Raw genomic sequence first — 23628 nt, 5'->3', positions numbered from 1 at the left:
CATATCAAATTAATATCAAATTGATATTAATTACATATGAAATTGATCTAAAATAGTTATTAAATAGATGTACAATGTAAACATTAATAAGCAAAAATAGCTATGAAAATTTTATCTTGATTCATATGCTTTTTACCATAATTTGTATAAATTTATAATTGGGTCATTCCATTCTAAGCGGAGACGAAATCACAAAGTATATAATTTCAAATTGGGTACTACTTAGATGTCCATCTTTATCATGCAAAAATAAGAACTTTTTGTTCAAGCGAAATTTTTTTTACCTGTAAAATAACTTCGAGCCGGCTTTCCGAAAAATTAAAATTTTCCATACATTTTACAGTTAATTTTCTTCGACAAAATCGAAAACTAAGTTTGAACGCTAGTGTTATTCAATTCAATAATTGAATAAATATAAAGCATTTCATCATGAGTGCTAATATACATGAATTTTAAAATAAAGTATCACAAATACGTGGTCGTTCATTAAAAGTCTAACCACTCGCCAATTCTTTTCAAATAATCGTACATTTCATAGTTCAATCTTCATGTTAAATTATTTGCGTTTGGTTTAGTTAAATCAAATACATTGATAATATAAATACTTTTATACATAGAATAAAGATACAAAACGTGTTATTATAATACATACAAGCAATGTGTATTCATAAGTTTAATTTGAATTCAAGTAAAATGAAAAAAAAAACAGTGAAGAGAAAACATATTTATATGTACGATTAATATTATCATACACATGCTAGCTTTTTAATATCCATAGTCGGTTTCGTCCGAGAGTAATTTAGTAAATTCCTCTTAAAAATTCCCATAACATTCCGATGTAATAGTCTTTTTATGATTACATTCATTTTAGCTTAATATATGATATACCTACTTTAAAAAAGTTTCTTTTTTTGTGAAATTAGATAAAATATATATTTTGATTTAGGACTTTATTGAGCCCAAATAATTGATGAAATATATAGTTGTTAGATTTTCAAAGTACAAAAATGTAAGTCGTTCGGTTGATATGTATATATTTTTGATTGCATTACAATAAAACATTTTACGCAGAAATACGAAAAAAAAATGTGCAACTATTTTGTTATTGAATAAATTAAAAATTGAAAATAGACATTGATTCAATCATAAAATTGAATGTTCATTACATATTATGAATTAGAAATATATATGGCAGATGGATCCCGATCATAATTTAAAAAAACAGATTTAAAGAAGTGTGTTTTTTCGACTTCTATTCAAATTTGATATTATATACAAAGCAACATTTTTATACATTTCAGTACATATATTTAATCATATGAGTGTGTTTGTATCTTTGAATTAAGGCAGTAATTGTACAACCTTTGAACATTTTTGTTCCCTATATTCTGTCAGTCGATGATCGGATTTAAAAGCGAACACATTACAGAGCTGCTGATATAAACAATATATATTATATTGTGATATATATACATATTATTATATATATATAAAGTATACATACATATGTATTTTGTTTTAATATTTTGAGTATTTTATGTAAAAAAAAACTAATTTTCGATATGAACACACATAAAATTTAATGAAATGCATTTCGAAACCAAAGAAATAAGAAAATATACGTATTCTGTGTAAATTAGATAAAGAATTAACAATTTTAATTAAAATAATAACTTTATAATGTGAAATTATTAACTCGATTTTGTAAAGATAAAATTGAATAATAATACAGAAATTATCCAATATTTTATAAGATTTTAAATTAAAAAAAAACTGAATTAAAAACACATTACAAACTAATTGACGAAAAATAAACTTTAATAAAGTCAGTTTTATTATCAGTAAAAAATAATATTTGAAAATAAAGCATAAAAAATAGCCGAAAATGCTCTTTTGATTTACAGATCTAATTATTTGAATATCAAATTAATTTTCACTAAAATTTATAGGAACATCATATTATGCAATTAAAAGACAATTGAACTACAAATGTTATTACGAACACGTGGTTTTACTTTAAAGTTTCATAAATGAAGTATAAAAATAGTTCAAACACATTCTGTTCAATTTTTTGTTTTTAAATTCATTATGATATTTCTGAAACTGAAAATTTCAAAATCAATAGAAAAACCTTGTATGTACTTTTGACTTTTGATTTCTGCTAAAAGTATATATTTATTATTATATTATATACCTATATATTTTTTTTAAATGCAAAACAATTATTTTAAAGTTTAGCAATTAACAATTAAAAGTAAATGTCAAATCACCACGTGGCTTAAAAAATAAACAAGACACGTGTTAAAATACAATTATTAATGAACGTCTCCCATAATGGTCAATAGACTTTAATTTCTACGTATGTAAAATTTTTATAGTCTTATCACTGTTTTTCAATTAAGTTATATAATCACCCATTTTTAAAAATAAAAAAAACGTGTTTAAAGTTTATGAATGAAAAATAGGAAAGTTGAACAACCTTATTTTGCATGTATTGCGACAACGTTGAGAATTTTTTTTTTAAATAGATAAATATGTTTTCTTGATTTTTAATTTAGTTTTTAAAATTATGTTATATTTATATGAAAAATATATTATTCATAAGTAATTATAATTTTACTACCTCATTTAATTTTTTCTTTTATAGATATTTAAAGAAATATACACAAGGGCGCATCCAGGCATTTGCCACCCCCTTTTCAGTTCAAAATGTATAAAAATTACAAAAAAAGACCCTGTTTAGCTAAAAATTGACAAAAAAAGGTGTTTTTATTGCCCTTCTGGATCCGCTCTTTAATATACATCATATAAGATCATTAATTTTTAGTGTTTATAGAATATCAATTCAAAGTACAGATGAACTATTATCGCATACTTTCTTCCCAAACAGCTCCAAAGAAATCACAGAACCGGTTTTCATATTCGATCTTACTTGTTTATATGAAAAAGTGAGATCATTATGAAAGCTAATTTTGTATAAAAATACACATAACAAGAAAATATAATAAGGACGGAAGAAGCTTAGTAATAGAATTATAGAAGTATTCATATTTATCATTTATTATACAGACATATGAATGTTCTTAACTATATTGAACTTAAATTGTGAATGGTTTGAATAATTTAATTTTGAATATATTAATAATTCAAAAAATCTTCTCAATAAGTTTCTCAATTCATTAGGGATTCTTTAGTTTAATAAAATCAACTCCAAAATACTGTTATGGATCTTTTAAAACTATTCAGGGAAGAAGAAGGTTATTTGTATTTGGAAAAAGATATTTTTTTCTCAGAAAACAGAAAACATTTTACCGAAACTTTTTATTTTCAAATTTTATTTTCATATATTAAGCATAAATTCTTTATAAAAAACACGTTTAAATAAAAGTTATTATTATTTTCTTTATTTTGCCATATATATTTAACAAATTATTAAATAATTAGTTTTTAAATTGATGAAAATGGAATATTGTTATTTCCAAAACAGTTTCTTAATCTGCATTGCTTGAAATAAAAAATAAGTTTATTTATTTTATGTAAGCTATGTGATCTATAGGTATTAACAAATGTACCTAATTATTGGTTTATCATGAATAAAAGTGAATAAAATTTATTACCAATTTTGAAAAACTTAAATAATAAAGATTTTCGTTCGTAAAAACATGAACTTTTAGGTGTCCAAAAAGAGAATGAATTTAAAATCTATGTCATATTAGAATAAGATAGAAGCTTTCTAATACATATGAATAGTATTTCTTTTAATTTTTTTGTGGTTGACTGCTTAATACATTTTTATAACCTTCTTGTAATGCTTTATTTTGCTCAGTTGTTAAGTAAGAAATGCATGCCTGAAATAAGTCAGGGTTTGACTCAATTTGTTTGACAATATTTATCAATCTTAAAGCAACAGGACTGTTAAATGATACTGCATTATGACTGAATGCTTCGGCGATTATTTGTACAATCCTTGGTAAATTAGAGTTATTCAAACCAACGATTGCTGGATGGTTTGCTTGAATTAAATCGCATAAATAGTCATATACATGTTCCGCCTCGTCATCGTCTTCAACAACAGGGAGCCAATTAAACCTTTAAAATATATGATAAAATATCAATAATTATAAAAATAAAGAGATGATAAATTCAAAATGAATGAAGTCTTCAGTAAAAGTAAGTGTAAAATCGCAATATATCATATTACTTATTTTCAAGATAACATCAAACTCGGCCTGCTATCATCATAGCACAAAGATTTTTTTATCAATATGTATACAAATCTTACCATAATCCAAGTATATCATTGATATTTGTCACAGCTGAACAATTGTATTTAAGTATTTTTGTGATAGCTGAAATTGCATTTTCTGTTGGATTGATATTTTCAGGATCTCTACTACCAGGCGCCATTACTATTTGACTCAAAATTGGAATAAATTGTGCACATGTCAAGGCGAAAATTTCTCCTCCATACTAAAAGGAAAAAACGTGAACGATAAGTCATGGAAATAATTGTCTTAACTAGTAATGCTTGCCTGTGCGAGCACTCCACAACCATATGCTGCCGCTTGTCTTACTTCTGGTTGGCTATCTTTTAAATATGTCATAATTGGAGATAAAAATATTTGTTGATACTGACTACAATGGGGCCCACAGTATTCTGTACAATAAATAAAAGATTTAAAAAACAAAAAAAAAATATATATATATATAATATAATATATATATATACATCTATAGCGAATAAAGTTAAATTTAATACCTATGACATCATCAAATATACATAGACCCCATTGTCGATCTGCCCATGTTCTTGAAGGATCTAACAATTTTGCGAAATGAGATACCACTTTGTTGAAATGCGGCAAAAAGTTTGACTTGTTAGTTACAAATAATGAATGAATAATATCAGCTATTTTGGATAATAAATATATATCTTGATCATCTTCATCAGCTAGTTGTTCTTCAACTCCATCATCATAATCGTCATCTTTTCTTGCTTGTGCTCTTTTATCAGATTTTTCAAAGTGTTCCAACATAAATTTGTCAATAATTTTTAAAACTTCATCCATCGCTTGTTCATTTAAACAGTTAGGTCCTAAAGTTTCAATACATTTAGCTAAAGAATTAAGTAATTCGGAAATCACATCAGTTTCAGGCTCACTAACTATGGCTTTTAACAACTCTGGACAAATGTATGCCCACATTCCTTCTAAATATTGTGGTCCTTTTATTTTAGCACAATCTAATAAAAATGGTAAAGACTCTGCAGCAGCTGTACGGACACCATCATGAAAATAAAATTTAAGCATAGGTACCATCAAACGTACAACCTCTTCGGCATAGTTTGCAAAACCTTCTTTTAATTCTCTTGCGTAACATACTAGCATTTCACATGCCGAAGCTTTGTCCTCAAGTCCTGCCGTTCGAATTCCGAAGTTTTGTTGCTCGCCTAAATTAACGAATTGCCAATCATTATCACCTTCAACATCTTGTACCTCATCATTATCAAGCAATGCAACCTCGGGCTTCATTGATGCAGTAGCCATAACAGGACCCATTACAAGAGGCAAATATTGCTCAAATTGTTTACCCAAAATTTTACATATGCGTGCCCAAGCTGATATCAAATAAGATGTTTGAGGATCGTCGTCTGGTAAATCTCCTTCTGTGTGAGTTTTCAATAACAAGTCCATAATTTCGCTTGCATCAGACATAAATTTTTCGGCACCAACAGCCAATCCAATTAGTGAAACGCATTCTATGGTTTTTCCTCGTAGCATCTTTAATTCTTCAGTATTTCCATTTTGAATAATGTACTTCAAACAAGGCATCAAACGATCATAATAAATGACAAAATCTTTTTCTGTAGTATCAGCAACACTTGCAATAGTTGTTACGATCTGTTCTAAAACTAATTTTGTTCCTTTTTCGACCAGTTCCTTAAATTTTGCTGTCAAGATGGATTCTAGTTTAGACATGATTGAATCTAAGTAACGAGTTAATATATTTTTTGGACAGTCTTCACTAAAGTTTACCAATGCTGCACCAGCATGTGCTTGAACTCTAGGATGTTGAACATCATCAAGTAAGTTTAAAAGACCGGGTATGACTTGTTCATGAAATTTTTTCTCGAATATCGGTGAAAAATCAGTTGACATTTGGCCAATAGCATTACATGCTGCGTACCGAACTCTAGGATGGGGATCCAGCAAGTACTTCAACACTGCTTGCATAATATTATCTAGCATGGCTTCCATTTGTTTATGGCAACCTTCACCTGCAGCTGAAATAGCCATTAGAGCTGCGTGTCGTTGTTTCCAATCTGGATTAAGTAGCATATTAGAAATATTTGAGACAATATGAGGCAAAACACATTTGCCTCCAAGACCACATGCAAGTCGGTCTAATGCAGACTCAGCAATAACATTGTTATCACTAGTATCATCTTCATTTATTTCGTCAGATACTGCCCAGCCATCATCGTCTTCCAAATCAGTCATCATTTGCAAGATTAAAGGTACTAATGCAGCGATATATTTATCGGCACGTTTTCGAACCATTGCTGCTGCATTTTCAGAAAGTGATACCATTACTTCAAGTGCCAAATGTCTCCACGTATCCTCTACTTGAATATTACTAAAAGTTTTTAAAGACACTTCGAAAATTGTATCTAGTTGAGCTCTTAAAAATTTCGGTACAGTTTCAGCCATTTCGATTAACAACTTTAATAAAGTTTGATCTTCCTCACGTTGTATGCTCTCTGCGATTATGATCAAAGCAGATGGGAAGAGATCTGAAAAATGCTTCTGAATTTCTTGTTCCTTATCATGAAGCAAAATAAATTGTCCCAAAGCTCGAACCGCCTGAAACCTTACTTCTGGATCAGATTCCGGTGCCATGTACTTTGACAACATGGCTTTAATTACATCCAAATATTGGTTTTGTTGATTTGCAAATATTCCTGGCACTGATGAAAATATACGAAGCGCAGATTCCTGCATTTGAGCACTGTCAGAATTAGCGCATTGAAATAAAAACTGAAGAAATTCTGGCCATAAATTATTTCCGTCATCATCAATCAAACTACGAACAACTTCGGCAACTACCTCACATATTTTTCGGCGCATATTCGGCGTTTCATTTTGTTGAAGAGTTAGCAAAATTTGATTTTTCAATTGGATTTGTGCATCTGATGAAAGCTAAAACAATTTATAAATTATTTGTAAATATAAGCACTATATTCAATGTAACATTTAACAAACCTTTGAATAAAAATCAAAAAACTCAGACGTAAATAGCCTTCTTAAAACAACAGCCGCCATCAAACGACATTCCTCGCTCAGCTGGAAGTTTTGAATGGCAGCAAGCAAATGAGTAACTTTGACATCTACAGCTAAACTGTTATAAGCCTCCTGACAATACAAAAAAAATCAATTTGCTTGTATTGACATTTTATTTTTTGGAGGGAAAATAAGCATCTCAATGGATATCATTTATCCAAAACTGTAAGTTTTTACAGAGAAATTAATAGGTTGCAATTTCGATTTTAAATTCGGAAATATTCTTTAAAATTCAAATCCCAACTACTGTTGTTTCTTTAATAAATGTTGAATGAACATAGGTATATAGGTGCTCTGCACAAAAAATGTTTATTAGACTTTAAAAAAGGCACGTGGAACAAAGAAGATACTTTTTTTTATAATAGTATTTGCCCTTCTACATGTAAATATATAATTTTTTGCACTAAAATGAAAGTAATGTAACATACCTCGGCTTGTGATCGGACGTCATTATCTTCAGACAAAAAAGATATTAAAATTTGTTGAAATTGCCCTTCCATCTTTTTGAATAGTGTGTTTCAAGCTCTCATATATTGTTCATCACTGTCGGATGGCTTCATTTATGCCTCAATGAAACTGAATACCCTACTGATAAAACTGAATTTATTTTATTTATACTATGTATTTTACAATACTTGTTTTATATTAGATTAGTGGGAGTTATGTTAAGATTAGTTAGATTATTATGTTAGATAAGATTAGTATTTATGTAACAGCAAATAAAATATTACTTACATAAAAATTGATTGGACGACGCATTCTATTCCTTTATTTATAAGTAAATACATAAATAAATATCATATGTAAGTTGATAGAAAAATAAATAAATACTTACTACGTATTTACTACATGTATTTTATAGTTACAATTGATCGTAATGATAAATAAATGATAGTTCATGAATGTACTTATTTAAATTCGTGTCTTCAGAATAAAGTTAAATTATCGCTCCTAGTTTATCAAAAATTTAGGAACAAAAAATAAAATGAGCAAACACCAAAACGAGGAAGCTTCGCGTAAAACACTGGAGCTAAATTTCGAGATAAATTTGTTTAACGACCGCTTGAAGACACACATGAATTATAGAACGGTTGACTTGGAGCTGTTAGAAAAACTCCAAGAAACAACATCGTTAATATCGAAATTGCTGTCAGGTTGTATTTTAATTGATACTGACAAAAATGAAGCCTTCATCAACTCTGAAGTACTTCAAATGCATCGACAAGTTTATTGTCGTATATGTAATTTGGCAATTAAAACAGATGTTTTAAGAGTCCAAGAGCATTTAAGTAGTGAGCAACATCAGCGAATTGTATTAAAAAAAGACCAGAAAAAGAAAAAGATATTTGGAAATACCAACAGCATTACCTCAAATAAAAATGAAGAATTGAATATGACATTCGTCCAACAACCAGCGGAACATAAGACTCATGAGCCTCAAATAAAACTTAGCAAGAAAGTTCAAGTTTTTTTACGCGATCATCATTTAGAAAAACTTGCAACCAAATTGACTGAAGAAGCTGAGAAAATTAAGATGGGTACAAAACATTTTATTATATTGGAATCCATTGAGAAGGCTCTCGTATCAAAATATCCAAACATCAAAGTATATCCATTTGGTTCACGCATTTCTGGTTTAGGTAGTGAAACAAGTGATTTAGATTTATTTATAGATTTAGGTATAGTATTACTAAATATTGAACAAAACCAAGAATATTTATGAAATTTTTTTATAGATAATCATTATTTTAAAACTGGCAAAAATATATCTATGGTTGAATTTAAGTACATTGAGACAGAGTTGCGAAAAACTGAACAATGGTGTGATTTCTTTCCGATCACCGCAGCTAGAACACCAATATTGCAAGCAGTCTTTAAACCTGAAAATTTACCTTGTGATCTATCATTTACCAATGGTTTATCACATTGTAATACCAAACTAATAAGCTTCTTCATTGATATTCAACCTTTATTCGCTAAAATAGCTATTATAGTCAAAAAGTGGGCACAAATAGCTGATATGAAAATGAACAGTTATGCACTAACACTGCTCGTTGTATTTTACTTTCAACAAGTTAAGTTACTTCCAGCTGTTTGTGAAATGCAAAAAGAGGAATTCGGAAAATCAATTTCTGTTGGACGTATGTAAAATTGCAAATTGTATGATTTTGGTTTATTTTAATCGATTATACAACAAAAAAAGCCTGGGCTCGGAATTTGGCGGTCTTAAAGTAGGTCTCGAGCTGTTTACAAAACTATGCCGATCACATCTAAAAACGTTTTTTAGATTTTTTTTACAGCTACACGATTTTTTTAATTTATCGGGAGCATCAGGAATATTTTGGATAAAATTTACATTTTTCTGACTTTGAACTACCATAACTCCCATAATATTGTCCGCTGAATCTTTGGAGATACTTATTAGATGATGCTTTGGAGATTAACAATAAAAACCCTCAAAAACTTCAAAAGGTCCACTCTTTGAAATGTCAACCATTTTGGACGAGATCGGAATAGATTTGTAGAAAGCTCGAGACCTACTTTGCAATCCGAGCCCAGACAATAGGTACTTTTTTTGTTGTACAGTGTATTGTTTTGAGAGGGGCTTATTTCAAGCTAAAAATACGGAAAATTTACACTATTATAAAAAAAAACTAAATTACATATTATGAGTTATTCATGGATGTAAATGTTAACTCACATAGTATAACTTAATTCGATGCAAATTTATTTTTTATTTTTAGATTGGAAAGGACATATAGGAATCAATGCATGGAAAGAAACATCTCAGCAAAACGATTTTCGATATCACTTGATTGACTTTTTCTACTATTATGGAAACAATTTTGATTTTCAAAGCTCCATTGTTTGTCCTTATCTTGGTGAATCAATTAAAAAAAAGGCTTTTCAGTATGGTAAAGAGACGCTACCTGGTGAATTTCACACATATCAATCATACATGAAGAATATTAATTTACTTAAAGCTGAAAATCTTACGGATTTGTTTGCTTTTGACAAAGCAATGGTTATTCAAGATCCATTTGAATTGATTCACAATGTTGCGAAGGTATTATCATTTATTATGGTATTCGAGTGTAAATGTTTTGACGATAGTAAATTTAAATTTCAGGGTGTTAAATCAACATCATGTGATAGATTCATAAGCTACTGTAGACTTACGTCGGAGTTTTTAAAATCTAAGCGTGTACTCTAAACACTTTTATTTTATTGAACTAACTTTTTTTTACTGTTATATATTGTATCATTATTTTAAGAAAATAAATACAACAAAATATATTTTAATTTCTTTGTGATATTCCAGTTTTGGTTTTTTGATTCAAAAATCTATATAAATATGAAATGCGTTTCTCCATATCTCGCCACTTGGTAGGTCGCACATACGGGTACATTGTATGTTTCATTATTCTTTGCTTACGTAAAAGAACTTGATATTCGTTACCCTTCACACCTCTGATCCAAGATGGCAATGAATATAACACTTTTGTGGGGTTTAATCCTATATTTCCCAAAATGTCAATATAGTCATTTTGCCCCATTAGTGCTCTTTTTTCACACCATGCATTTTTAGGTCTGTAATTATAAACAAAAAAATATAATAATAAAAATTTGATGAAAATTTACATGAGTACATATGTAAAAATATAATATAAATAAATCACCTATATGTTGGCATAGGTAATTTCCTTCCATTGTCTCGGTGAGGTAAAAGACCGTTTTGTAAAAGCTTTTCTTCATAACCGTATCGACGAATAAAACGTCCCTTGTTTAACTTATCAGTGTAATAACGAAATCGAACAAAACTCAAAGTAGGATTATAATGACTGAAATTGAAGAAAGATTGCACACAGTTCATTTTTTTTCAAATGAATTCTATTTGTTTTAATAAATATTTATTTTGTTTTTTAGTATGTAGTAACTGAAATTTGACATGTGTTTTTAATGTCAAAACTTAATGACATTTATTATTTAAATACCGGCACATGGTTCTGTGAGTTTGAAATAAATAAAAATGTTGACTAACAAAGTATTTTTGAGAAAAACTAAACGGGGAAACATTATAAAAGTAATCAATCTCGACTAATATGTAGACTATTGTTATTAAAAAAATATATATTTTTAGACCGTCCGTGAACATTATTTAAGAGATGATATTTGCTGCGGTTCGAAAACCTGTAATCTTTGTCCTCTCGTCGATGATATGTTATTATCTTCAAATCCAAATCAAAAAAGTGATAATTTTAATTTTCCACATTACTTGGTACTAGACACTAATATAATCTTGGATCAAATTGATATACTCGAAGATGAAGCAATTAAAGATGTTATAGTATTGTCTACAGTAATGGATGAATTAAAGCACCAGAGTATCTCTGTGTATAAACGATTTAAGAAAATTGTATCAAATCCAGAAAGAAGATTTTATTCATTTGTAAATGAGCACCACAAAGATACGTTTGTTAAAAGATTACCTGGTGAGACAGCAAACGATAGAAATGATAGAGCTATAAGGCAAGCTACTTTATGGTATAAAAATCATTTACAGTTGAACAAATTGGAAAACAAAAACAGTATCAGTATCATACTTCTGTCGGATGATGCAAATAATAGGAAAAAGGCTCAGGAATCTGGTATAATTACTACAACTGTTGAAAAATATATTAGATCTTTAAAGGACTTTCGTTATTTGGCTGATAAACTTTCTCAAAAGTCAAATGAGTCATCAGAGAAAAAAGAAAATTTATATCCAGCTCATTTGTCTAATGGACAAATTCACGATGGAATTAAAAGAAAAGATATTTTCCAAGGTTTGTTTTTCGTATCAAAGGATAACTATTTAGAAGGGTTCGTAAATGTTGATGGATTTGAAAAACCAGTAAGTTATTATAAGATTTGATTTATTTATTTATTTTTGCATTTCGAAGAAAAAATGCGGTATTAAACTCAACATGTCGTGTCAGTAACACTGTGCCCCGGAATTGTCGTTAGAAATTCTTATTTATTTGAGGACCCTAAAGGTCAATGGGCAGTCCCTTGGTTTGTGAGGTGTATGGAATTGTGAAAGGGTCATGAGGAGTACGAAAATGTGAAGTGAGGAGCATAAAATTGTAGAATGATCGAAATGCGGTGTAGTATGTCGATTATAAGACTATACTATACTTTCTCTATTTTTACCGCATTTCAATTTTTTTGAAAAAAATGCGGTATTGTGCTCGTGATGTGGTCCGTTCGTCTGTGTGGTGTGCCACTTTAATTTTGTTTGAATTAGCAGGTTTGGCGAATTCTTTTCAAATGACAGATTTTGGAAAACTTCGGGAAAACTCGGAAAATCCGAAAATCTTGAAAAATTTCAAAATTTTTAAATCTTTAGGGGAGTCTCGTGAGTAACATAAAAAGTGAAAATTGATGAAAATCTTCGGGAAAACTCGAAAAATTTATGAAAAATCATGGAATTGAACACATTGAAATGCGGTCAAGTCATTCGTTTTATAAACGAATGCAATTCATTCTCGTTTTTTTAATTTGTAGATTCTTATTCAAGGTCGATGTGCATTAAATCGTGCAATCGATGGAGATTTGGTAGCAATAAAATTGCTTCCACATAATGAATGGTCTTTACCAAGTGACATGGTTTTACAAGATGACCAAGAAAACGATGAAGACGAAGATCTTCAATTGAGCAGTACAAGATCGTTTGAAAAACAAATGACTGGAAACATAGTTGGTATAATAAGAAGAAAATGGAGGCAGTATTGTGGAATTTTGTTGAAAAATGACGTTTCTAAAGGAAGTTATCATTTGTTTTCGCCATCAGAAAGAAAAATTCCTAAAGTCCGTGTTGAAACAAGACAATCAGAAAGTTTAATAGGCCAAAAAATTGTTGTTGCAATCGATCATTGGCCACGTAATTCAAGATACCCACATGGCCATTTTGTGCGTGCGTTGGGTGCAATCGGCGACAAAACCACTGAAAATGAAGTAATCTTGCTGGAGCATGACATTCCCCACACAAAATTTTCAGAAGAAGTGTTGAGTTTTCTTCCAAGTATGCCATGGCAAATTTCTAAAGAGGTACTGTGTAGTATCATATTTAATATCTTAATATTCTTGGTAAACTAACTTATCAACTCTGTATTAACATACATAGGAACTGTCAAAAAGAATTGATCTACGCGACTTAACTATATGTTCTGTTGATCCCCCCGGATGTACAGATATTGATGATGCCCTGCATACACGTATGTTGGAAAACGGTCTGATTGAAGTTGGTGTACACATCGCAGATGTTAGTCACTTTATAAAACCAGGAAATGCATTGGATAAAGAGGCAGCTACACGAGCAACCACTGTTTACCTTGTAGACAAAAGAATAGATATGGTACCTGAGTTACTTAGTTCAAATCTGTGTAAGAGCTTGTTCATTACGAAGAAATATAAAATGAATTAAATTTTTTTCCCGTTTAGGCTCATTACGTGAAGGAGTTGAGCGTTTAGCTTTTTCTTGTATATGGGAAATGGACGAAAATGCAAACATTAAAAATACGAAATATCACAAGAGTGTTATCAAATCTAAAAAGGCGATGACATACGAAGGTTAATAATTCTATTAATTAATACTATTAATCTAATTTAATTAAATTAAATTAACTAATTAAATTAATCTAATATTAATAGAATTATATTCTAATAATTATTAAAAAATACTTCATATTTCAAAATAGTCCAAAAACTTAACTTGTTTTGTGTTTCCTCCGATATGATTTTCAACCAAAATGACAATAGGGAATACAGAAATTATATATAGATACTATTTTAGTTATAAATACTATTTTTAGCGATATTTTAGTTGTTTTTAAACAATTTTCACATTTTAAAAGTAATATTTTACCGCATCGCTGCGACTTGTCGTGTGTGTGTGTGTGTGTGTCAGTAACGCTGTGCCCCAAATTTTTTTTTGTAATTCTTAGTTATTTGAGGACCCGAAAGGTCAGTGGGCAGTTTCTTGGGTTGTGAGGTGTATGGAATTGTGAAAGGGTCATGAGGAGGACGAAAATGTGAAATGAGGGGTTTGAAAATGTGATATGAGGAGTTCGAAAATGTGAAATCGAGGTTCGAAAATGTGAAATGAGGGGTTTGAAAATGTGAAATGAGGAGTTCGAAAATGTGTAAATGAGAAGTTCGAAAATCTTGAATAAGTAGTACGAAAAGCAATGTTACATATGCAACATCGAAATGCGGTTTAGTATGTCGTTCTTTAGACGACTACTTTCTCTATTTTTTAAAATTACGTGTAAAAATATTATATAAATTTTATTTTAATTATTATTTTTTAGGAAAATTTTTCAAAATAATTTTAGGGAAAGAACATAACATAATATAATTTTTTATTTGGCGTATTACATTAAAACATTAAGACATTAAAACAAAAAAAAAATTTACATTGGTTAAAGAAGGTTTAAATTAGAGTGAAAGAAACTTATTATAACTTAATAACAAAAGATTAGAATACACACCTATCGCTTGGAATTGCCTACGTATTTTTCGAAAATTTATTAGGAAAAGAAAAAAAAAGTCAAAACGTTAATTTTATAACAATATCACATGAAACAATGCAAAATTACAAATTACTAGTACTAAAAACTAATATATATAAAATATCTATTACCCCAAAGTTTTTATTTAAAAAATGTAACGCGAAACAGGAAACGTTTTTGGATATATATATATAAGAATATAAATTTATTTCCTTTTATTATTTGCCAGAGGCGCAATTAATCATCGACGACACAAACAAAAATGATGACATTGCGAAGAGTCTTCGTCGACTAAACTCTTTAGCCAAAATATTAAAAAATAAACGACTAGATAACGGTGCATTGGTTTTAGCATCACCAGAAATTCGTTTTCAAGTTGACAATGAAACTCACGATCCGATCGACGTTGAATCTAAAAATAATCTTGAAACAAACTCTATGGTGGAAGAATTCATGTTGTTAGCAAATGTGTCAGTGGCAGAAAAAATTTTGAAAGAATTTCCAGAGACAGCTATGTTGCGTCGACATCCTATACCGCCACAAACAAACTTTGAGCCATTAATAAAAGCTGGACGCAATTTAGGTTTTAATATAGTTACTACTACTGGGAGAGAGTTAGCACGATCATTGGATGAGGCTGTAAATCTTGATAATCCTTATTTTAATACAATGTTAAGGATAGTGGCTACAAGATGCATGATGCAGGCTGTATATTTTATAAGCGGTACAGCGCAAAATTGTGATTATTTTCATTATGGCCTTGCAGCGCCAATTTATACTCATTTCACATCTCCAATTCGAAGATACGCTGACATAATTGTACATCGTCTTTTAGCCGCTTGTATTGGTGCAGACAAGATGTATCCACAAATTTTAGATAAAACTGCAAATGCACTTCTTTGTAATAACTTGAATTACAGAAATCGAATGGCTCAAATGGCTGGACGGGCGTCAGTAGCATTAAATACGCACTTGTTTTTTAAAAATAGAATGGCTTGTGAAAACGGGTAATAATTTTTAATTTACATTATTCTTAATGAAATAAAAATTTATTTGTTTTTGTCAATCTCTTCAATTTTTTCGATAAAACTCGAAAAACCATGAAAACTATTTTGACAAATTTTGAGTAAAAATTTGAAAACAACGTACACTAAAATTTATTTATTGTAAACAATCATTATTTTTCCTAATAACGTAAAAAATAGGATATTAGGCTGCTCATAATTTTTTTTTCTATGTTTTTGTCGAAAGTCAAAAATCCAATGGGGATAAATAAAAAAAAATTATCAAAATTGGCCGTTTTTTTGAGTTTTTTGCATTTTTTATAACATTTTCAATTCATCAGAATTTTTGCGTTGAAAAACAAAATTTAACATAAATTTTCTTTTAAAAAATTCTTCTTTTTTCATCGGAAGGGGCTGACAAAAATAGATATATTAAATTTATTCGCCTTATATTATTTAAATTATTATTTATTACTTTTTAGGTACATTTTAAGTGTAAGAAAAAACGCATTGCTGATACTCGTACCAAAATATGGACTTGAAGGTACAATTTATGTATACGGAAAGACCGATATGCCATGTAAAAGCGGAATTATATTTAAATATGATGAAGAGGTTAATATATATTTCTTTTGCATTTTCTTTATTTTTTGTATAACATTTAAAATTTTTTAAAGAATCATACTTTATCCTGTGGACATATTACTTTTCGTGCATTCGATCCTGTTAAAGTAAGGTTAAGTATTGATTCATCTGATATTCAACACGAAAGGTTGGCTTTAGAATTGGTTGAGCCTTTTATAGAAAACTTTAGTATTAAAGTTGAAACTCACAATGAAAGTGTACAAACTGAAATGGAAAATTTTAATAAACGGAAGCCCGGCCAAAGAGTAGAAATGAAGTTTAAAAAGAAAAAGTTATAAGAAAATTTAAAAATATATGTATAAAAGATTAATAATTTGATTTTTTAAACGAAGATAGGTACACAATCATTTGAAATATATTGAATATATGTAGATCTATACACCATAAAATTAGTTTTTAATTTAATTTTGTAAATAAAACTTTACTAGAGCTAATCACATTTTTTCTGAAATGGAGCAGGATCCGGGGCAGTCATTGCATATCCAAGTTCTTGTAATGCTCGTCTAATATCATTAAACACCGATGAGTCCTCAATTGTAGCAGGTAAGTACACCATTTTGTTGCTGGCGAAATCAGCTAATGTTTTTCTCATTGTCTTACCTATGATATTTATGTATATGAAACATATATCAATGTTCACTACTTTTTTAAGTATTTTAAGAATTTTAAGTAAAACATCTTTCAAGAATGAAATAATAAATTAAAACTAACACTTATTTTTTTTTTAATTATTAAAAAAAATACTCATTATAAGAAATATTCGAAAAAAGCAAATTTTTAAAATTTGATGATTTGTGTAAGATATTTTACTTAAATTCCTTACATTCGTTCAAAAGTTATATTTTTGGCCAGTAGATTTCATTTTCACATGTTTTGAATTTATTTTGTTTGTAACGATGCACTGCCATTTGCTCATTAAAATACTTCGCTTTAGGCAAGTGCAATTTCAATAAATGTTTCGCATGTTCACCCACCTAACTTTTTTCGAATTTCCAAGGTGGGAATAATGGAATTGATAATCGTTTTTTAGTTTTTTAACATTCAAAACATACGAAAAATGACAAAAACAATCAAAACAATCATTTTGCATATTTTTTAAAGATTAGACTAATTTTTACAGAAAAATATTAAAAAATTTAATGTTTGAAATTTGCCGAAAGTTTAAAAAAAGTCGTTAGAAAATATTTGAAAATTTTCTGTTTCTAAAATTTGTCAAAATGTTAAAAAAAAGATCCAAAATGTCTTTTAAGGCGCCATATATTAATGGCGTCGGCTAAAATAGAGCATTTTTTGACTCCCACCCCTTCTATAATCGTAAAATGTCGAAATTATACAAACCCTCCCTAATTTACGACGTCTTTTTTTTATCATAACCCCCTCATGAACATGACTTCTCACTGAAAAGGAAATTTTAAATATCAGTTCAAATTTCAATGAAAGCTCGTGATAAGGCCGCTCCAAATGAAAATAAAAAATAAAGTCCAAAATTTTTTAAAATAAAATGGGGGGGGGGGGGGGGGGCAAAATAAAAAAAAAAGTTTTGAAATACTTTTTTCATACCAAATGACAAAATTTTATCAATTTTTGAGCGTTAAATAATATTTTTGATGTTTTTTTACTATTCACTTTGAAATTTGCTTATTTAAAATAGATTTCAGAATATTTCATATTAAAAATTAAAGAAAAAAATTTCATAAAAAATTACTGTCAAAAAATTTAATAATTTTATGAAAAATATTTTTAGAGAAGAAAATTTATGATAAAATATGATTTCTAAAACAAAAATTAGAATAAATTGAACATTTTTTAAAAATTTTTTGGAAATTTTCTTGAAAAATCATGAAAATACACCCAAAAAATTTTTGGTTAAATTTTTAACTTTTTTTTATTTTGACCCATTGGATTTTCGACTTTTAAAATTGGGACTTTACTTTAGATTTTCATTTAGAGCGGCCTAAATTTGAAAAAAAACTCAATTAAATAAAATTTAAAAAAAAAGATTACAAAGTCTGAAATATTTCAAAACTTATTTTAAATAATTCAAATCGAAAAAATTTTAAATCGTCAATATAGCATATTTTTACGACGTCGTAAAAACCCCCTTCCCCCCTCATCGGAATCCGTCGTTAATTTGATGAACCCCACCCTCTCTAAACTGCCGACGCCATTAATTGATGACATCTTCTAAAATATTAAAGATCTTTAAAAATAGTGAAAAAAAGAAAAACTGCACTTGCCTAAATTTGGAAAAAAAAGTTTTAATTAAATTATATTTTCTCTAAGGTAAACTTTGGAAATCTTCATGAAAAGTGAAAATTAGAGAAAATTTTCGTCAATAACTTCGGAAAAACTCATGGAAAATAAAAATAAACTCGAACTGAACACATTGAAATTCTGTTAAGCCATTATAATGAGTTCTTTTGTACCTGATCTTGTTCGAGGTAAACCTTTTACTCTGTTGACTAACTTAAAGGCTGCAATTGGACCAATGATTTCTCTAATAGTTTTTATAAGTTCTACCGATATTTTAGATGTTGGCTTATCAACACCATCTCTTGTGACATATAGACATAGTGGGATTTGGCCTTTTGTTATTTCAGGCACTCCAAATACAGCAGCATCTGCAATATCAGGATCTAAGAGTATTTGACTGTTAAAGTTTTACTTCTCCCAATCCATATAAAAAATCTTACGTCGTAGAACTGCATCTTCAAGACTAGACGTGGAAATTCGATGACCAGCCACATTTATTACGTCGTCATCTCTTGCAGTGACATATACATATCCATTTTCGTCTTTAAATCCAGCATCCATCGTGTCATAAAAACCCTTTGAAAAAACACTATGATTTGATCATACAGTAGTTTTTTAATACATAAACAGCTTACAGGAAATTTTTGAAAATAGACAGCTTCAAATAAATCATCATTTTTAAATAAAGTTGACATATTACCAGGTGGTAAAGGAAGTTTTACTACAATCCTTCCAAGTTCATTCGCTTTAGTTTCCATGCCATTCAGATGCAATACACGAACTGTATAATAATACGATACAATATATAAATATTAGTATTAAAATATATATATGTATATATATATATAGTATTAATATATATAATATATATATATATGTTGCAACATATTTATAATTATTTTTAATATAATATAATAATATATAACATATATGATAATATATATATATATGTATTTAATTATATTTTTTCTTACTATCATATCCAACAAACGGTAATCCAGTACTAAAGTTCGGAGGACACAGGCTTTGATCCAAGCCTACACATGTTGCGGCAATTGCACTGCCCGTTTCAGTTTGCCACCAATGATTAAGTACAGGAACTTTAAAGGTTTTTTCTATCCATCTTTTTGTTTCCAAATCACAATGTTCCCCAGCAATAAAAATTGTGCGTAAAGTACTTAAATTGAACTTTCGTCCATATCTGATGTCTGGATCAACACGCCTTATTACACGAAAAGCCGTTGGAACAGAAAATATAGCAGATACTTTATGCTGTTCTATTATTCGAAAGTATTGCGCAGGATCCGGAGTTCGATCTGGTTTTCCCTCATACATAACACTTGTAGCTCCAAAAAGTAAAGGTCCATAGCAAATATATGAATGCCCAACTACCCAACCTAAATTTATCGATGAATGTGCAGTAACATTTCAAGTACTAAAAAACAACGTTTACCTAAATCAGAAGCAGCCCACCAAACATCATTAGGCTTCAGACCATATAACACATCCATTGTATACATTAAAGTTACTAAATGTCCTCCAGTGGGTCTTTGAACTCCTTTTGGTTTATCTGTAATAAAATATAATATTACTAATATCTATGTACCTACGAGTAGATTTTTCTTAAAGATTCCCAAAATTAGATTTACTCTTTATTTACATATGTAACTTTTTCTTTCAATAGCAGTATAAAATTTTTAGTTTAATTTTTTGTAAATTGAATATTGAGTGGCAATATTTCATCATTTTAATTTTATCTAAACAAGAATTAGTTGAAAAGCTCAAAAATGCTTTTTTTTCTTATTGTTTTGTTTGTTATACAATTGATTTTTTTTTTAAATATAATAATGTATACCTGTGGTTCCTGATGTATAAAGTATGTAGAGAGGATCATTACTTTCTACCGAAACACATTCAGCAGGCTCTCCTAATGCAGCTTCCCAACTAATATCAGTACGAATGTTTAGCTCAGACTTTAATATATTGCTGCGTTGAAAAATTATACTTTTGTTTGGTTTCCATTGAGACATAAATAGTGCGTCATGCAAAATATCAAGATATTTAATTATTTTTGTTGGCTCAATACCACAATTGGCCGCTATTATTACTTTTGGTTCCGCATGTTCAATTCTTGTACATAACTCATTTGCAGCGAATCCTAAAAATAAATAATTTATGTAAAACTATTTGAAATTTACTCCAAATGAAAATTATATTATGCATCTCGAACTACTACGAATATGGAGTTAAAATAAATACGCATATTTTATAATAATACGTAAATATTCATTTTAAAGGTCATTAAAACCCATTGTAAAACAACCTGGTTGATTAAAATGCAAATTTTTACTTATTTTTTTTTTTTTGTTAATTACCTCCAAAAACAACGGAATGTACGGCGCCTAAGCGAACAGTAGCTGAAATTGTAAAGATTTTTTTTTTCGTGAAAATTCAATGTTTATCTGTACATTTTAAATTACCCAACATTGCTATTACAGCTTCAGGAATAAGGGGCATATAAATTACCACACGATCTCCTTTTTGAACCCCTAATTTCTTTAAGCCTCCTGCTAATCTTGCAGTCTAAAATACGTTTTTATGTAAAAAAAACAATTGTAGCAGATAATTTAATAAAAATTACAATATCATGCAGCTCTTGATAAGTTACTTTTCGAATAGTTCGAGTAAGGGGACTGTCGTGAATTAATGCAATTTTGTCACCTCTTCCTACACAAAATATAAAATGATTTTTAAAATTAATAAATAAACAATAAATATTTTTAAAAATTTTTAAAATTTTTTAAATAGCAATCGAATCGCTCGAAGCTTGGAAAAATAAATTCCATACCTTCTGCTATATGTCTATCAATGCAATTATAACAAGCATTCAAGTAACCGTTCACATACCTAAATCGGTAATAAAATTTATTTATTTTTTTTTATTTTAAAGCAAACAAAATACAAAATTATTTTAGTGTGTCCAAAAGCTCCATATCTAAAGCTCATTTTTCACCTCAGCCTTATTTTTAATTTTTTTAGAATGAGAAAAAATTTTTTTTTTATTTTCTAGAGATTATAATAATTTATAGATATATAGAGCTAATTAGAAAGGTTTTTGTTTTTGTATTTGGTCTTCCAGAATCTTACAAAATTAAAGAAATAATAGCTTTTTAAAATTGAACGTTGAATAATGAAAATATTGAACGATTTTTAATTGATTTTTGAAATATTAAAAAATTATTTTACAAAAACAAACGGATTTTATTTATTTTTACTAAAACAATTCTAAGAAAACAATCAATTAAACAAACTATTAACACAATTAAAGAAACTTTGGACAATTTTAACTTTCTTTTAGAATCAATTTTGTGTAATTTTTTTAATAAAAACTCCGACTTTTGAAGGTTTGAACTAGGTCAAAAGGCTTATTAGGCTAACAATTAAAACAGCATTAGAGGCTCGAGCTTTAATTATTTGAGCGTTACACCTACACCTTTAGAAAGAAAACAAAACATTATATAAACTATATTATACCATTTTGTGAAAGGTTGCGATTGATTATCTACAACGCAGTCCCATTTTTTATCCCAATTTATTAATTGCATAGCTAGATCATTCCAAAACACATCTGGTTTTTCTAATGACTTTTTATAAGTTTCTTCGTACAATGGGCTGTGAAGTTCGTTGATACCTAATTATTGATAAACATTAGTTCAGTTGTATGCTTTTATGTAAAATTGTTATGTTCGTAAAATTAAAAACATTAAAACATTATAGTACACAAAAGTGAATTTAATTTTTTTTTATTTTCCGTTTTCAAGAAAGGAAATGATTCACAAATCTAAAATAAATTTTAGCTAATTTTATAGGTAAGGCCAAACCAACAATCCTAAATGTTTCAGGTTTCCTCCCACCTAATTTTTCTGAAAATCATAGGTGGAATATCGAGTAACTAAAATGTAAAAAATATTTTAAATTTTAGTACATTTTTGAACTAAATTCTTTTGAAAATTATCAAAATTTCCGTTAAAATCAGTTCAAAATTTAGTATTTTTAATTTTTTGTGAAAATTGATTAATTTTGTAAAGAAAAATATTTATCCCTCATAATTTTCAAAATTTATGTTCAAAAACATGTTTTTTTTTTGACATTTAGGATTATTGTTTTGGCCTAATTTAAGAATTTTTTGATATGACTATTCAAAAAAATTTTAATTTTTAAATCTAAAAGTTGGCTTTCAAAAAATTCTACCATTAAAAAAGAAATATTTGTTTTTTAAAAATTGGTTTAACTAAACTGTCTAACTGGTAAATATAATATCTTTTTAATAACATAGCATATAAATTTATTTAGATTTTAAATACCTACTGTTGCATTCTTGTTTTATTTATAAACTATAAATAAGTTTTATAAAAATAAAATCAAGAATTTATTTCCAACTTTTTCATTATAATTATTACGTTTTATACACTTACTGTCAGAAGTTCTACAGATCACACGATTTTTCAATTCTTTTGGCATTTTTTGTATTTTTTATATCTTTAACTATATTTTTATAACTGTTTTCAGCTGCAGTTTAAAATTTACTAAATGTGCTGAGAGAAAGTTCCTTACTGTATTATTTCTTTACGTTAATATTTTCATTTGTGTTCAAGGTATTGTTTGAAATTTTAATTAAATTTTATATACGACTAAGTACTTACAGTAAGTCTAATTTTTTTTTCGTTTTACATTCTAATGTAATTTTATTTTGTTGGTGGGTCAAAAGTTCAGAGATTTTTTTATTGTATTAATGTTGACTAAAATCATTTTTGTTTATTTATTTATTTTGTT

The 23628-nt window shown here is 28.4% G+C and overlaps 4 protein-coding genes across 6 annotated transcripts; 2 read left to right on the top strand and 2 right to left on the bottom strand.

Moving 5' to 3' along the window:
* Nucleotides 1-3438: 3438 nt before the first annotated feature.
* Nucleotides 3439-7911, bottom strand: LOC134829923 (importin-5). The gene is made up of 6 exons (XM_063843222.1): nt 7769-7911; nt 7263-7412; nt 4760-7199; nt 4533-4657; nt 4283-4470; nt 3439-4089 (listed from the first exon to the last, which is right to left on the bottom strand). Exons 1-6 carry the CDS (start codon nt 7838-7840, stop codon nt 3759-3761), a joined length of 3306 nt encoding a protein of 1101 aa, XP_063699292.1. The 5' UTR covers nt 7841-7911; the 3' UTR covers nt 3439-3758.
* A 297-nt stretch (nt 7912-8208) lies between these two features.
* On the top strand, nt 8209-10927 carry LOC134829955 (terminal uridylyltransferase Tailor-like). Its single transcript, XM_063843279.1, has 4 exons — nt 8209-9019; nt 9077-9481; nt 10085-10407; nt 10471-10927. Exons 1-4 carry the CDS (start codon nt 8326-8328, stop codon nt 10552-10554), a joined length of 1506 nt encoding a protein of 501 aa, XP_063699349.1. The 5' UTR covers nt 8209-8325; the 3' UTR covers nt 10555-10927.
* Nucleotides 10928-11026: 99 nt separating this feature from the next.
* LOC134829933 (exosome complex exonuclease RRP44) lies at nt 11027-16976 on the top strand. Of its 2 annotated transcripts, none has more exons than XM_063843235.1 (8): nt 11027-11424; nt 11482-12234; nt 12888-13430; nt 13507-13765; nt 13824-13952; nt 15123-15900; nt 16380-16512; nt 16575-16976. In XM_063843235.1, exons 1-8 carry the CDS (start codon nt 11371-11373, stop codon nt 16818-16820), a joined length of 2895 nt encoding a protein of 964 aa, XP_063699305.1. In that variant the 5' UTR covers nt 11027-11370; the 3' UTR covers nt 16821-16976. The 2 variants fall into 2 exon arrangements, with proteins under 2 accessions (XP_063699305.1, XP_063699314.1); XM_063843244.1 differs by lacking the exon at nt 11027-11424 and having other exon boundaries at nt 11655-11833; nt 11905-12234.
* LOC134829942 (acyl-CoA synthetase short-chain family member 3, mitochondrial) lies at nt 16830-23387 on the bottom strand. Of its 2 annotated transcripts, none has more exons than XM_063843258.1 (13): nt 23271-23387; nt 22330-22486; nt 21644-21702; nt 21437-21522; nt 21276-21378; nt 21171-21212; nt 20651-20953; nt 20249-20365; nt 19770-20192; nt 19431-19576; nt 19236-19371; nt 18969-19178; nt 16830-17142 (listed from the first exon to the last, which is right to left on the bottom strand). In XM_063843258.1, the coding sequence occupies exons 1-13, from the start codon at nt 23314-23316 to the stop codon at nt 16973-16975; spliced, it is 1998 nt and encodes a 665-aa protein (XP_063699328.1). In that variant the 5' UTR covers nt 23317-23387; the 3' UTR covers nt 16830-16972. The 2 variants fall into 2 exon arrangements, with proteins under 2 accessions (XP_063699328.1, XP_063699337.1); XM_063843267.1 differs by lacking the exon at nt 23271-23387 and adding an exon at nt 23047-23102 and having other exon boundaries at nt 16834-17142.
* Nucleotides 23388-23628: the final 241 nt, after the last annotated feature.

The sequence above is a fragment of the Culicoides brevitarsis genome, chromosome 1 (genome assembly GCF_036172545.1).
Source record: "Culicoides brevitarsis isolate CSIRO-B50_1 chromosome 1, AGI_CSIRO_Cbre_v1, whole genome shotgun sequence".
In the NCBI taxonomy this organism is placed as follows: domain Eukaryota; kingdom Metazoa; phylum Arthropoda; class Insecta; order Diptera; family Ceratopogonidae; genus Culicoides; species Culicoides brevitarsis.
Note: the sequence above shows the minus strand (reverse complement) of the source record. Positions and strands in the feature narration are given on the sequence as shown.